The 13970-nt window shown below is 43.4% G+C and overlaps 1 protein-coding gene across 1 annotated transcript in view; it reads left to right on the forward strand.

Moving 5' to 3' along the window:
- Positions 1–13970, forward strand: part of LOC311242772 (uncharacterized protein) — a gene marked incomplete at its 5' end in the record, with an annotated part of 89278 nt that overhangs the window by 44131 nt on the left and 31177 nt on the right. The window contains 2 exons of the mRNA XM_084331803.1: positions 7754–7789; positions 9777–9969. Of these exons, the coding sequence (XP_084187929.1) occupies positions 7754–7789; positions 9777–9969 (229 nt within the window). The remainder of the gene's footprint in view (positions 1–7753; positions 7790–9776; positions 9970–13970) is intronic.

Genomic DNA, 13970 nt, shown 5'->3' on the forward strand with positions numbered 1-13970 from the left:
CATACTGTCCGCTCTACCTTTGAGTGACACCTTCTCTGCTCTCTCCACAGAGATGGCAACCTCCACCCTCCTTTCAGCCCTTGCAACCTCCTTCGACAAGCTCTGTCCCCTCGTTGAGAAACCTGCCCGCCGTTCCCCACCCAGTCCATGGCTGACAGATCCAGTGAGAGAACAAAGACAGGTCCTGAGAGCAGCTGAAAGGAAGTATAGAAAGTCACGCCTCACTGCTGACATCGACACATATCACAACCTCTTGTTAACATTCTCCAAAACCATCACTAATGCCAAAGCTTCTTTCTTCCACCATAGGATCGAGGCCTCTGCCAAGAATCTTCGCAAACTGCATGCTACCATGTCCTCCCTCCTCACTCCCCCCCCACCCCCCCCTCCCTCATCTTTCTCTGCCGAAGACTTTGCGATCTTCTTTGAGGAAAAAGTGGAGAACATCCGCAGCTCCTTCTCCCAACCCCCACCCATTCCAAATGCTGAATCGAGAACCTCATCCTTCACACATCTTTCTCTCCCATTACAGAAGCAGAGACCCTGACACTGGTAACGTCAAACCGTCCGACTACTTGCCAGCTGGACCAGCTACCCTCCCCACTCCTCCAGACCATAGCACCAGACATCCTCCCATTCCTAACTGCAACCATCAACTCCTCACTCAACTCGGGGGTGGTCCCCACCTCCCTAAAACAAGCCAGAGTCACGCCGCTCATAAAAAAACCAACCCTGAACCCTACCGTCATAGGCAACTACCGTCCTGTCTCTCTTCTCTCCTTCCTTTCTAAAACACTTGAACGTGCTGTATCCAACCAACTTACTGCTTATCTCTTACAGAATGACCTCCTAGACCCTAATCAGTCAGGCTTCAGGACTGGTCACTCCACAGAGACAGCCCTCATTGCGGTCACAGAGGCACTTCACTTAGCAAAAGCGAAAGGCCTCTCCTCTGTCCTGATTCTCCTAGATCTATCTGCAGCCTTCGACACAGTCAACCACCAGATCCTCCTTGCGGCCCTCGCAGGAATGGGAGTGGCTGGCTCTGCGCTGACATGGCTGTCATCATACCTCAATGACCGCTCCTACCAAGTGTCATGGAGAGGGACCCTGTCGGCCACCCGCCCCCTGCGGACGGGTGTCCCCCAGGGCTCGGTTTTAGGACCCCTTCTCTTCTCCCTCTACACTAAATCACTGGGTAACATTATCACGTCTCATGGCTTCTCCTACCATTGTTATGCCGACGATACTCAACTCTTCCTCACCTTCCCTCCCTCAGATATCCACGTCTCTGAGCGGATCTCGGCCTGTCTGTCCGACATCTCAGCCTGGATGACGTCCAACCACCTCAAACTGAACCTAAGCAAAACAGAATTGCTCCACCTGCCGGCCAAATCCTCCCCCCTAACCGACCTTTCAATCACAGTCGAGAATACAGCTGTGACTGCGTCCCCGACCGCCAAGAACCTTGGTGTTGTCCTCGACGACCAGTTGAACTTCTCTGCTCACATCGCAGCGACGACCAGAACCTGCCGATTCCTCCTGAGCAACGTCAGAAGGATACGCCCCTTCCTGACAAAAGAAGCCACCCAACTCCTCGTCCAATCAACAGTCATCTCCCGCCTCGACTACTGCAATGCACTGCTCGCTGGCCTCCCGGCCACTGCCACTAAGCCTCTTCAACTCATTCAGAACGCAGCGGCCCGCCTGATCTCAAACCTACCGAAGTCGGCCCATGTCACCCCACTTCTTAGGGACCTGCACTGGCTCCCCATTGCTGCACGAATCCGCTTCAAGGCCCTCGACCTAGCATACCGTGCGGCAAAGGGAACCGCTCCCGCCTACCTCCGGTCAATGGTCTCTAACTACACACCCTCAAGACCCCTACGCTCTGCATCTTCTGGCCGCCTCAGACCTACTCCTATCCAAGCTCCAGGAGGGTCATCAAAGAGAAGTCGCCTATTCTCAGTCCTTGCCCCACAATGGTGGAATGAACTACCCACCCCAGTTAGGACAGCCGAATCACGTCCAATCTTTCGCCGTCGACTAAAGACGCACTTCTTCAACCATTATCTGAATTAAAAAAAAAAAAAAAAAAAAAAATCTAACCCTAACTAACCGTACTGTCATGCACTTGTCCTAATAAACTAACCTACACTGTAGCACTCAACACTTTGATGAACATTGTTGCTCAGCTGATAGAGTTGTGCCCTTCCTGATGGCTTGTCGTACAGAACTTGTAAGTCGCTTTGGATAAAAGCGTCAGCTAAATGACTAAATGTAATGTAAATGTAATGGAACTGGTTGTGGAGTCACTTCGCTTTGAGCGTTCCCACGGTTAGCTTGCGGCTAACGTTCGTTAGCCGGTTCGTTAGCTTGCAGCTAACGTAACGTTATCCTAGCTTGCGGCTAACGTTATAACCGAACAATACATACACGCCCCGAACCGTGGAGGTCGTGCCGAACGGTTTACGGTTCGAATGCATACCGTTCCACCCCTACTAATAACACTTAAAATCATTGGTAAACAAACGTAATGCTGAAAATATACACTTTGACTGCTGTTTTGACTGGGTTAGGGTCTTTACTCTTGGCTACATTTGAAAAAAAAAGCAATATTCATACATTTTGTAGAGATGGATTTATGGCGTGTTATCAATCTTGTACCGGACCGCTCGGGCTTAACTCATTGGGCTCCGACAACGTTTATATACGTGTTTGTCCGACAACCGTTGAACGCCAACCACGTATATATACGTTATTTGATTATTTCTTTTATTCGATATTTCTATTCATTACAGGCCCACTGACTCTGCGTTAACATTGGGAATCGCATTGAGAATGCCTAGGTGCAATACCGGCCGCATCACGCTAGACGGCGGTATCGAGCACCATTTCTAACATTGTATCCTGGGCTGTGGGAAGGCCCCAGGTCTCGGGGTTTCATTTTTCCTCCCCGGCGAGGCGAACGGTTCTGCCGGTTACATTGAAGCCCGTCAAATATGCCCGATCCATATGTTATGGTCGATTATGCCGTCGAGCAAATGGACATTGGATCTACCAGATGGCGATCAGGAAATTGGAATATTCTTTTTGGATTACTCCCGGCCACAGGTAAGGGCGATTTGACGTCAATTCTAGCTTGATCCTGCAATGCTTTTACACCGATCGGGCTGATAACCGTTTTTAGTGTTCAATGCGAATGCCGTTACTGACAATCAAATAATCTGAAATTTGTGTTCAATTGTATCTCTCCGTCAAAATTGAAAGTGTATATCTCCGTAGCATAAAGACAGTGCTTCAGGCATATAATAAAGACTTTGCTCCCCTTCGCGTAATTCACTCACCGCTCGGGCTGTCGTTGTGGTAGAGACATGATCATAACCAGGTTTTTGTGCACATGAGTCTCCCGAACACGGAAAACCAAGCACAGATTCGATCAGAGCTTCCTACGTTTTGGTAACTTTCGCGCACCGCATAATACCTCCGGGAATCCGTGGAGGCATGACACATTCACAGGTAAGGATAGGTGCGGAAAAGTGACCATATCTCCGTGTAGGAAGCTCTGATGGACTCTGGCTTGGTTTTTTCGTGTTCTGGAGGCGTGTAGCTTATTGACAGCGGAAGAGTGCAAGAATGTGACAATGTGACCATGTGACCGCGGCAGCGCGAGAGAGCGGCAGTGCGGAAATAGGCTGTCTATTGCCATTCTCTAAGACAAACTCTAACCTTAACCAGCTCCTTAACAGCGCCTAAACTTAACCCTTCTAACCTTAACCAACTCCGAAACAATGCCTAACCTTAACCTTAACCATGCCTAACCTTAACCTTAACCATAGAAAGAATATTGCCATTCTCTAAGACAAACTCTAACCTTAACCAGCTCCTTAACAGCGCCTAAACTTAACCCTTCTAACCTTAACCAACTCCGAAACAATGCCTAACCTTAACCTTAACCATGCCTAACCTTAACCGGCGAAAGAATACACGTTAAAAAAAAAATTGAAGGGATTCGAACTTGTAACCAACGGACCGCAGGACCGCAGCGCTGCCAGGTGAGCTAAGCTTCGAATGAAAATCATCTGCGATTAGGGCTACATAATGCCGCAAGCTCTGCCGCTCCGCTCTGCGGCTGCCGCGCCTGCCGCGGGGCGTGTCGCAGCCAATCAGGGAAAACGCGGAAGCACTCGGGCGCACTCTTCCGCTGTCAATAAGCTATAAGTGTTCTGGAGACTCATGTGCATAAAAACCTGATTGGGCATGTTAGTAATTATAGTCACCAAGCCCATTCATATAATCGACTGTATGCAAAGCATCTACACATCCTGGTGTGTGAAGTATCACCTCTAGGTAGTGAATAGAATGAGTGTGAATCTTTTTCATTCCTGATTCCTCCAGTGTGTATGTGTGTATGTTATGATTCACTGTTCATTCACTGTTCCACCTCCAGTGTGTATGTTATGGTGCACTGTTCATTCACTGTTCCACCTCCAGTGTGTATGTTATTGTGCATTGTTCATTCACAATGTTATGGTGCACACGTCCCAAGATATGTGCAGGTAAATGTGATATTAGTAATCTAGTGATCTGTTAATACGGCTCTAATACAGTGAACACTTCAGTTTTGTGTCCTAGACTGATTCAATTCTCTCCACAGTGCACACGTCTGTTATATGACTTACCTTTTCCTTAGGCTGGCTAGAGATGTCACCCTAGCCTAAAATAGAGATCACTTGCTTAAATACAGCAAATATATGGTGGTTGATATCCTAATCTGCTAAAGAATTTAGCCAAAAACAAAATGTGCACTGACGATGATCCTTGCATGGCTGTGTTTTCCTCTCAGATTTACTGGCGTGTTGGGTGGTCAGGTGGCGTAGCGGAGATTGCGCTCGTCACCAATGCAAGAGGCTGCGGTCTCGACTCCCGGAGTCAGCATTGCCTTGGCTTGGGCTGATCGTCATACTAACTCGTTTGGCTGGGTTAGGGGGAGGGAAGCCGTTGGTGGGAAACTGGCGTTGTGGACAGCGACGCCTACAGGTCAGGTCTGGGCACTTGCTCAGTGGAGGCAGGACTTGATGAAGGCAGCGTGACCTCCCACGCGTTACACTCAGGCATTAAAGCGTTCCGTCTTGAGAGGGATATCCGTCCATTTGATTAGGAGATTCCGTCATTTGATTCTGAGTTGTGACGGATTTTAACCTGAGCCAATCAGAGGCGTCAAGCAGTCATTTGCGAGCAATCGTTTACAGCGCTTTCACCCGCCTCCGCTGTGCTCAGCACCAATGGGAAGCGACTATTTGCTTTTTCAGTTTCTGAAATGTCGGCTATTGCTTTATCTCTACTCGAGGAGTAAACTTGACTCAACAACTCTGAACATGCGGCAACTTTTCCGAGATAGTAAGTTAATTTTACTTATTCTAGTCTAAAGAAACATATATATTACTATTGCTATTGATAAATCTAGGTAACGTGAATGCCACAAAACGAATGCCTTTTGTTAATCAGAACGTTATTTACGCGACAACCAGTGTGTTGTTGCGTGCGTGTGTGTCCTTGTGCCGCTCGCTTTCCGTGTATGATAAATGTACATATGAATGTTGATAAATCTAGGTAACGTTAATGCCACAAAACGAATGCCTTTGTTAATCACAACGTTATTTGCGTTATCAATTGTTTTTAAGCTCAATAAACTCTTGACCGGAATTTCTCCCATTTGTCCCGGAGATTGAAATCTTCAAGGACACGGAGACCGGCACAATTTTTTTTCTAACGGAAACCTAGGCTACTGGGGGCTGTCTGTAGTGGTGAGTTGTTAACTTGTTCCGTGTGCCGCAACTATTTCAAAAAGAAAAACAGAAACAACACATTTGTCATTGTTGTGTTACTTCACAGTACCCCCTCCTAATGTACAGTCTCTTCCCCATCATATGTATAATCTCTGTTAGGATCTCTGGGTAACAGCACTGTATATTTGCATATCGTATATGTCACAAATGTAACTACTATATACCTGTAGTATGTCATGTATGTCACTATGAATTGAAAATGGGGGACCCTGATGTAAACAAGACGAACGTGTTTCTCTGGTCTGCATCCCCTTAACAATTGTGTGTATTGAGCTGTACTGTATTGTACCCATTCTGCAATCTGTTAAATATTGATTGATTGATTGTTATTAACAGATTGCAGAATGTGTACAATACAGTACAGCTCAATACATACAATTGTTAAGGGGATGCAGACCAGAGAAAGACTTTCGTCTTGTTTACATCAGGGTCCCCCATTTTCAATTCATCATAACATATATGACACACATGACATACAGATAGACAATACTGCTACATCTATACATTTATGACATACCAGATTTACAAATACAGTATTGTTTGTGATACAAAAATAGTCTAAAAAAGAGAGTATATACATTTGACGTAGAAATTGTACATTGGTGGAGGTTGGGTAGGTGGGGTGGGGGGACTGTACATTGGAGGTGGTTGGGTGGGTGTGATGGGGGGGGTGTTGTAACTGTACATTGGATTATCGACGAAACCTTACTTGGTCCCAAGAAGAGGGTCTCATGTATTAAATAAAGTTTTCATTCATTCATTCACTCTGGATCTGGTAAATCCAGTAGCAATACACACAATTGTTAAGGGGATGCAGACCAGAGAAAGGCGTTTGTCTTGTTTACATCATCAGGGTCCCCCATTTTCAATTCATAGTGACATTTATGACATACACAACATGCATGACATTTATGACATAGGGACATACATGACTTACAGGTATATAGTACTGTTACATTTGTCACATATACGATATGCAAATATACAGTACTGTTACCCAGAGATCCTAACAGTAAATATATACATATGATGAGGAGGAGACTGTACATTAGGAGGGAGGTGGGTGGTAAAAAATATATACAAATGGTCGGGAGGAGACTGTCCATTGTTGTTGTGGCATAATTGCGAAATGTGTTTAGTCTCTTGTTTGTATGATAACAAGCCGTTTAGTTCATGGTTCAAAGTAATGGGAAAAGGGTGCTAGCTCGCCATCAATCAGAAGCTAGCCACAAGACTTGCATTCACGCTCTCCAGCACACAGCCTCCCTGCCTGGCACAACAACCACAACAGTAGGGTCTATAGTCACAGTCAGTCAAGTCAAGTCAAGAGTTTTAATTGTCACGGCATACAGGTATACAATGAAATGCGGCTGGTCTTGCCCTTTCTTGCCCAGGACAGTAGGCTCTACAAGTAGGCTCCCTTAAAACGCTAACGCTATTAAAAAAATAATACAGTGGAGGTTAAAATAAGAATATGACTTGGCCAGAAAAAAAGTTCAGTCAGGAGATTTCTTTTTGCTTTAATCCCTGTACACTTCACCAATGAGAATCCTCGCTGCCAGGTGAAAAAAGAGTCACTGGCTGTCGCCGCACGTGTCTGAGGAAGCGTGCAGATGACTTCAGGGTTCCCTTGTACCGACCAGTAGGAGAACATGCGCACAACAACCAGGTAGGGGAGGGGGGGAATTGGCACAACAACTCAAATTGGGACGGGGAGAAAACCGAGAAAAAATCGGAGAAAGAGAGGATTTAAAAAAAAAATGTACTGGCGTGGAATGTCGCCAGTTCCCTGGAAATGTGTAGAATCACTGTTTTACTCAGATTTACAGCAGCAGGTACACTGATAGAAATTATTTTCTTTTCTTCCATCCATCTATCTAATTTATTTATTTTGTCCCCCTCAGAATTGACCTTCAGCGGACAATCGGACAATTCCGAGGGTAAGAATGACTTATTTGGAGAATGATCTTTGTTGATATTAACTTAGATTAACTGGTGTATTAATTGGTTGCTTGGTAACTAATTAGTGGTGATGAATACAGAGAGGGAAGAAACATGTTATTCACCAAATACTATGAATGTACTGTAATCTGCCAGTGGTGCAAACGCATAGTGGCACCTCTGGAACTCTCCCCCCCCCTGAAATCCGCAACGCCCCAACCCTGGACACCTTCAAAACTGCTCTCAAAACACACCTCTTCACCAAGGCTTTTCCCCATTAGTTAGTTTAGATTTGGTTCATTATCCCTTACCTGCCCTCATCCCCCCCCCCCTTTTTCCCTACTTCCCTAGCCCTATTTTTGGTTGTGATTGTAAATCGACCTTGGGTTTCATGAAAGGCGCTATAGAAATTTGATCTATTATTATTATTATTATTATTATTGAGAAGCAGTGAAGACGAGACCTCACGCATGGCTCACAGGGACAACATTACCGTAGGCTACATCACAACATTATTTAACAAAAAAAAACTGTACAGAAATCAGAAACAATTTGTCTTGGAAACATCCATTATAGATGGTTTCAACTTGACAATGTAAGCATTCTAAATGGACCAAGTTAATTTCCTGTTGCCGTGGTTTGCTAACATCAGTTGCTGACATCAGTTGCTAACATTAGTTGCTAACAGGAAATACGCGCGGATCCAAGCTGTTTACTAGCAACGTAATCACAGTTAATCCACTATACCCTCGAATATTAAAGGAACACGGCAACTTTTTGGAAAATTACCTTATTTGCCATTTACCCTGGAGTTAGACAAGCAGATACATACCCTTTTCTTCTCTGTGCATGCATTAGGCTTAGGGAACAGCCATACCGCTACCCTAGCTTATTGTCATTCACTGGAAGAAGGTGTGCCAGTGTAGCCTAGTTCCCAACAGTCATGAATACACTCCAAATACAACTCAAACTTTCCTGTAAACATGTTGTGACCTGTGTATTTACCATGTGGAGGAAAAAATATATAATAATTAGACATTTTCGTTTTATAAGCAGATGTATATACTCGCAACAATTTTTTGCCGAACCACTGCTGCCTGGGCGCAGTGATTTCATCACCTCAAAAGCCCTTGTTTTTTTAAAACTATTTGAAAATTATTATTTCTCCACGTGGGAAATACACAGGTCACAACATGTTTACAGGAACATTTTGGAGTGTATTTGAAGTGTATTTCGTGACTGTTGGGAACTAGGCTACACTGGCACACCTACTTCCACTGAATGACGCCAAGCTACAGTAGGCTAACGGTGCGGCTGTTCCCTAAGCCTAATGCATGCACAGAGAAGAAAAGGGTATGTATCTGCTTGTCTAACTCCAGGGTAGATGGCAAATAAGCAAATTTCCCATGGCATGTTCCTTTAAGACATCCTCACCAAAGCTGTTCAGCACTGGGAGACAACGCTACTTCTTAGAACACTTGTATCTAAATGGACCCAAGTTTATTCCCTCTTGGAGTATTTTACATTTTGAGTGCTAACATCTCATGGTGATAAACTCCTGAGTGGTAACCTAGCAACTCCTCATTCCTAAAGCATCACTTCACTTCCTTGACATTCTGTTGATACATTGTACCAATCATGGTGAAGTTGTAACCTAGCAACACTTGTCACTGTTACATTTATCCATTCTACATCAGCAAATTGGCAAACGATTTGTGTTTGTTATTAGTAAAATTGTTAATGCAACTTGTATCCATCCTACATCAGGAAAGGCATCAAATCACTTTACATTCAGTGAATTCAGGAAATGGATTTTCTTTCCAATACAAATAATATTTGTAACTTCTTCTAACCTATCAAGTGCATGAGAATGGATGTGCTATCATTTCTGTTTTTTTATTTTGAGTTAATTGAATTGAAAATTATTTGGTCCCAAACATGGCACATTCCAAAATGACAACTTGTGATTCTCGCATGTCATTTCAGCGTAAATGCGATAAAAATAAGTATTTTAGTGGAACCTGTGTACAAGATACATGCTCGAAACTCTCCCTCACTGACGTTGTACAAAACGCTGAAGTCTCGTATGGAACCAGCCAAACCCCTGACCTTCACTGCTGGCAGCAGCTCGGGGAGAGGCCCTGACGCGCCAGAGGCCAAGTCCTGCACAGGGGAGGAGGTGAGGACCTCTTTTTGTACCATTTCTTCTGCACCCTCTTCAGCCATTTTTAGCCTGATGACTATTGCTAGTCCAAGAGAAGAAATATTATACCAAAGCACCTTTTACTAAAGACAAATACTGTTCCAAGGGTGGAGAGACCTGCTGCAGACAGACTTGAGGTAATGTTATTAACCTGGCATTCGTACACACGAAAGCTTGGCAGGATAACGGTAAAAACAATCACTCAATAAGCCAGTAGTATGTACAAAATATCAACAGAGTCATGACTAATTCATGACAAAATATCTATATAGATTTATTTCCCCTTCGCAACTTCTTTTGTAAACATCAGAAAATAGTGGAATAGATAAACAAAGACCGTATGAACATAGACTGGATAAATAGAATAGATAGAATAGAAATACTTTAACACTTTCGGGGCCACTGGGATCCGTCTAATCTCACTCTATAAGGCCAGCTTATCATAACAACCTTTCATTGTGTGCGTGAAGCTGTTTGTAGAGCTAAATCTATACTTTATACCAGACCTGGGCATTGTACGGGATGATTCTGACCGGCCCGCAAAAGATTACATCATAATAATTTTTATTTTTTTTAACCTTTTTTCTTTTCATGTCAACGTTCACACGCACAATATACGCTTACATAGGATTTTACTTGATTCAACAACAAAGCAGTCGGGGCGATGGCAAGCCAAAAACGGTCAAAAGTGTGGTTATTTGAAGTTTGGATTTATTTTTTCACAACTGAGGTAGGTATATTACATTTTTAGAGACTAAAGTACCGAAAAAAGGTACCGTTGGGTACCGGTATCGATTCACAGGTACCGGTACCGTATCGGTTCAAATGTGAACGGTACCCATCCCTACTGAGCACACAACTGCAGGGCAAGGTCATTTTTGCTCATGAAATGCATAGCCTTCATGACAAAGTTGCAATTAATTTCAAGGCAACTAGGCAGCAACAATCTCGAACACATGAAAACCCTGAAAGAAGTCAAACCATCAGATGATCACCGGCACAGGTACTCATCCATGTTAGGAGAGGAGAACTGCATGATGAATTTTCAAGGCGTTTTCAAGATTTTAAAAAGGTTGAGGTTGAAATGCAGCTGGTGATGATAGTGCACCCACTGATGTTCAGCTTGAACTCATTGACCTGCAGTCTGATTCACTACTGAAAGAGCACTTTAAGTCAGCATCACTGCTAGAGTTCTACTCTGCTCTCAAGGAGGAGAACTTTCCAAACATGGGGAGACATGCTCAGAAGATGTTGGTTCTCTTTGGATCCACCTACATATGTGAACAGACATTCTCAGTCATGACGTTTACCAAATCCAGGTACAGATCCTCTCTCACTGATGGACATCTGTCAGCTGTGCTTCGCATCTCCACCTCAGCCATTCAACCTGACTTTGATGGACTTGTTAAAGCTCAAAAGAGACTGGATTTCTCACACTGAATGAAAAAAAAGAACTGAAAAACACTCAAATGTGGAAATATAACAAGTGAAATGGGACACATGATCTTTTTTTTTGCACAGTTCTGAAAACATTAAATGTAAAGTCAAAAAGCCTACAAAACTGGGACATTTTTCTTTACACAGTTACACAGTTCAGTGACATGTCTTGTTTATTTTAGCTACAAAGATGATGTGTTGTCTTTAGAAAGCTAAGAAAATCCTTGTTTCAATAGTATATGAAACTCAAAATGCCCTTTGTTATTAATGTGACTGAAAATGAGTTAAATGTTTCACATTTTGTTTATCATTATTATTGTTTATCATTTTGGAAATTCTATTTGAATAAATGATATTTTTGAAAGCTAACCTCACCTTTTAACACTTTCAGTGCCCAGCAGGGGGCGCACATTTAGTGCTTGAATGCCCACCATCCACTGCAATGTTAGCATTAATATCGCCTAATCTATGTTTTAAATTATGTGTCTAATCTGCCCGTCGCATTATCAATGACCCATTTCCAGTCAACATTCTCGAAGCCAGTGATGCAGTCGTAATATCGGAACTGCCCACACGCCACCGTGCACGCGCATACATGTTCCCTCGGTTGTGCACAAAACAGATGATTATTATGCATAACAATGTTTTTAATGTAATTGTAGTTACAATTTCTTTAATTGAATTAACTTAAACTAGAAAAGTAAATACAAACTAAATTAACAATGTAACTTAGAGTTAGTTTACAGAAGGACAGTTTCCTTCAGACTGAAGCACAACTTAATGTCTCATCCTTCCAGTCGTGTTGCTTGACCACAGATCAAGCAACCCCCCACCAATTGCTACAGGGCTTGTATTTTGGTTTGGCACTTCTCGTTGTTATGCTATGGTATCCTATTATTATGCAAAGTCTAGGTGATAAGTGTCGGCCGGGTAGCTTCATTGCTTTCTACAACGGCCGGGTACTTATCGCACTTCTGCCTCAGTGACCTACTAACACAGCGTGTAACCGCGTGTGTGCACGACTGCATGCCTGGTCGTAGCGGATTGTTTTTTTATCGGTTCATTTCCGTTTTATAGCATTTTGAAAAGCCCTCGTTTTCACGGAAAAAAAGACGATTCCATGATAATCGCCCTGTACAGTAATATTCTAGAACGTTGTCATTTGTCGGCCTATTTATGAATAGTTTTCAAATAAACTCTAGATTATCGATAGTATATGTGTACGTGTGCACGCTGGTGCCGCATGCTGAAAATCGATTCTCTCAGTTCCTGATTGCTCTTACAGTCAAACAGCCATATCACATTATAGGGGGAAAGCTTATATCTCCGTGAAAACGGGTCTGATTATCCTAAGACTGGTAAAATAGATTCCTTACCTGAGATCAGATGGTATCCAAATGGATTATTCCAATTCCTGATTGCCATTCCAAAAATCGATCCTTTTATTGATCCCACACGTATACTGTAAAACACAGTAACCACGCTGTGCTGAGGGTCCAGCATGAAGCTGATCGGCGGCGGTTACATGCGTGAGAAGTAAAACGTGGATTCCGGGTATTTCTTTCTCATGCATTTTCATTGAGTCCAATCCAAAAGGGTGAATTACCATCTGGGAGACGATAGGGGGCACTTTTTTCACATCTGAGCACCTGGGGTGGCTGATTTACCAATGGTAGACTGGGTTGATGCGATATGAATTCAGATCGCTAATAAAAAATTAAAACGAGAAAAAAACGAATATTCTCGCGATGGGCATTCAACCCGCGGGCTGATAACCCGAAATATCTCGGTTTGGGCATTCAAAGTGTTAATTGCCAAATAATAACATACACTCTTACCAGCGGTCAAAACAATGCCATTTACTGTTTTTTATATAGAAATAAAATGTATATTATGCATAATTGAGTTCGGAATTTTGGCCCGGTCCTCCAAAATATTTTCAGTTGCTCATTTGGCCCCCTGGGAAAAATAATTGCCCACCCCTGCTTTATACTATTGCTATCTGTCCATTGTCATTGTCAATTGACACTATAAACTGTCCCTTCAATATGCCCTAAATAAATAATTTTTTCATCAATACGTTCCCATTTTATAGCGTCGTGAATATGAACTATATACCGGATTGGTCTGGGGTATTTCCTGGAAGGCGAGATACAGGGCGCTAAGCTAATAACGTTCAATCGAATGGCGTTTCGGCTATACACAAGCTAGAGCTAAAAATCTAAATGCATATGTTCGGTATCATGGTCCTCCATGAATGCATGAAAGGGGGGGGGGGGGGGGGCGGAGGACGTTGTTTCTGATTATTGATTACCAATAACGGCATTAGCCTCATTCGCTGATCGGCTGGTTGGCTATCAAAGCAAGGCCTGATCAGCATGAAATTTACGTGAAAAAGCTCTTACCGTGGGCCGGTTGGATCCCAAAAAGGATTTCCCAGTTATCGATCACCATCTGGTAAATCGATATGTCCATTGGCTGATGCTATATTCCTTTACTGCATACTGAATTCAGCGTCCCAAAAAGTATTCCTGGCTGCA

The sequence above is a fragment of the Notolepis coatsorum genome, assembly GCF_963971535.1.
Source record: "Notolepis coatsorum genome assembly, chromosome: 1".
In the NCBI taxonomy this organism is placed as follows: Eukaryota; Metazoa; Chordata; class Actinopteri; order Aulopiformes; family Paralepididae; genus Notolepis; species Notolepis coatsorum.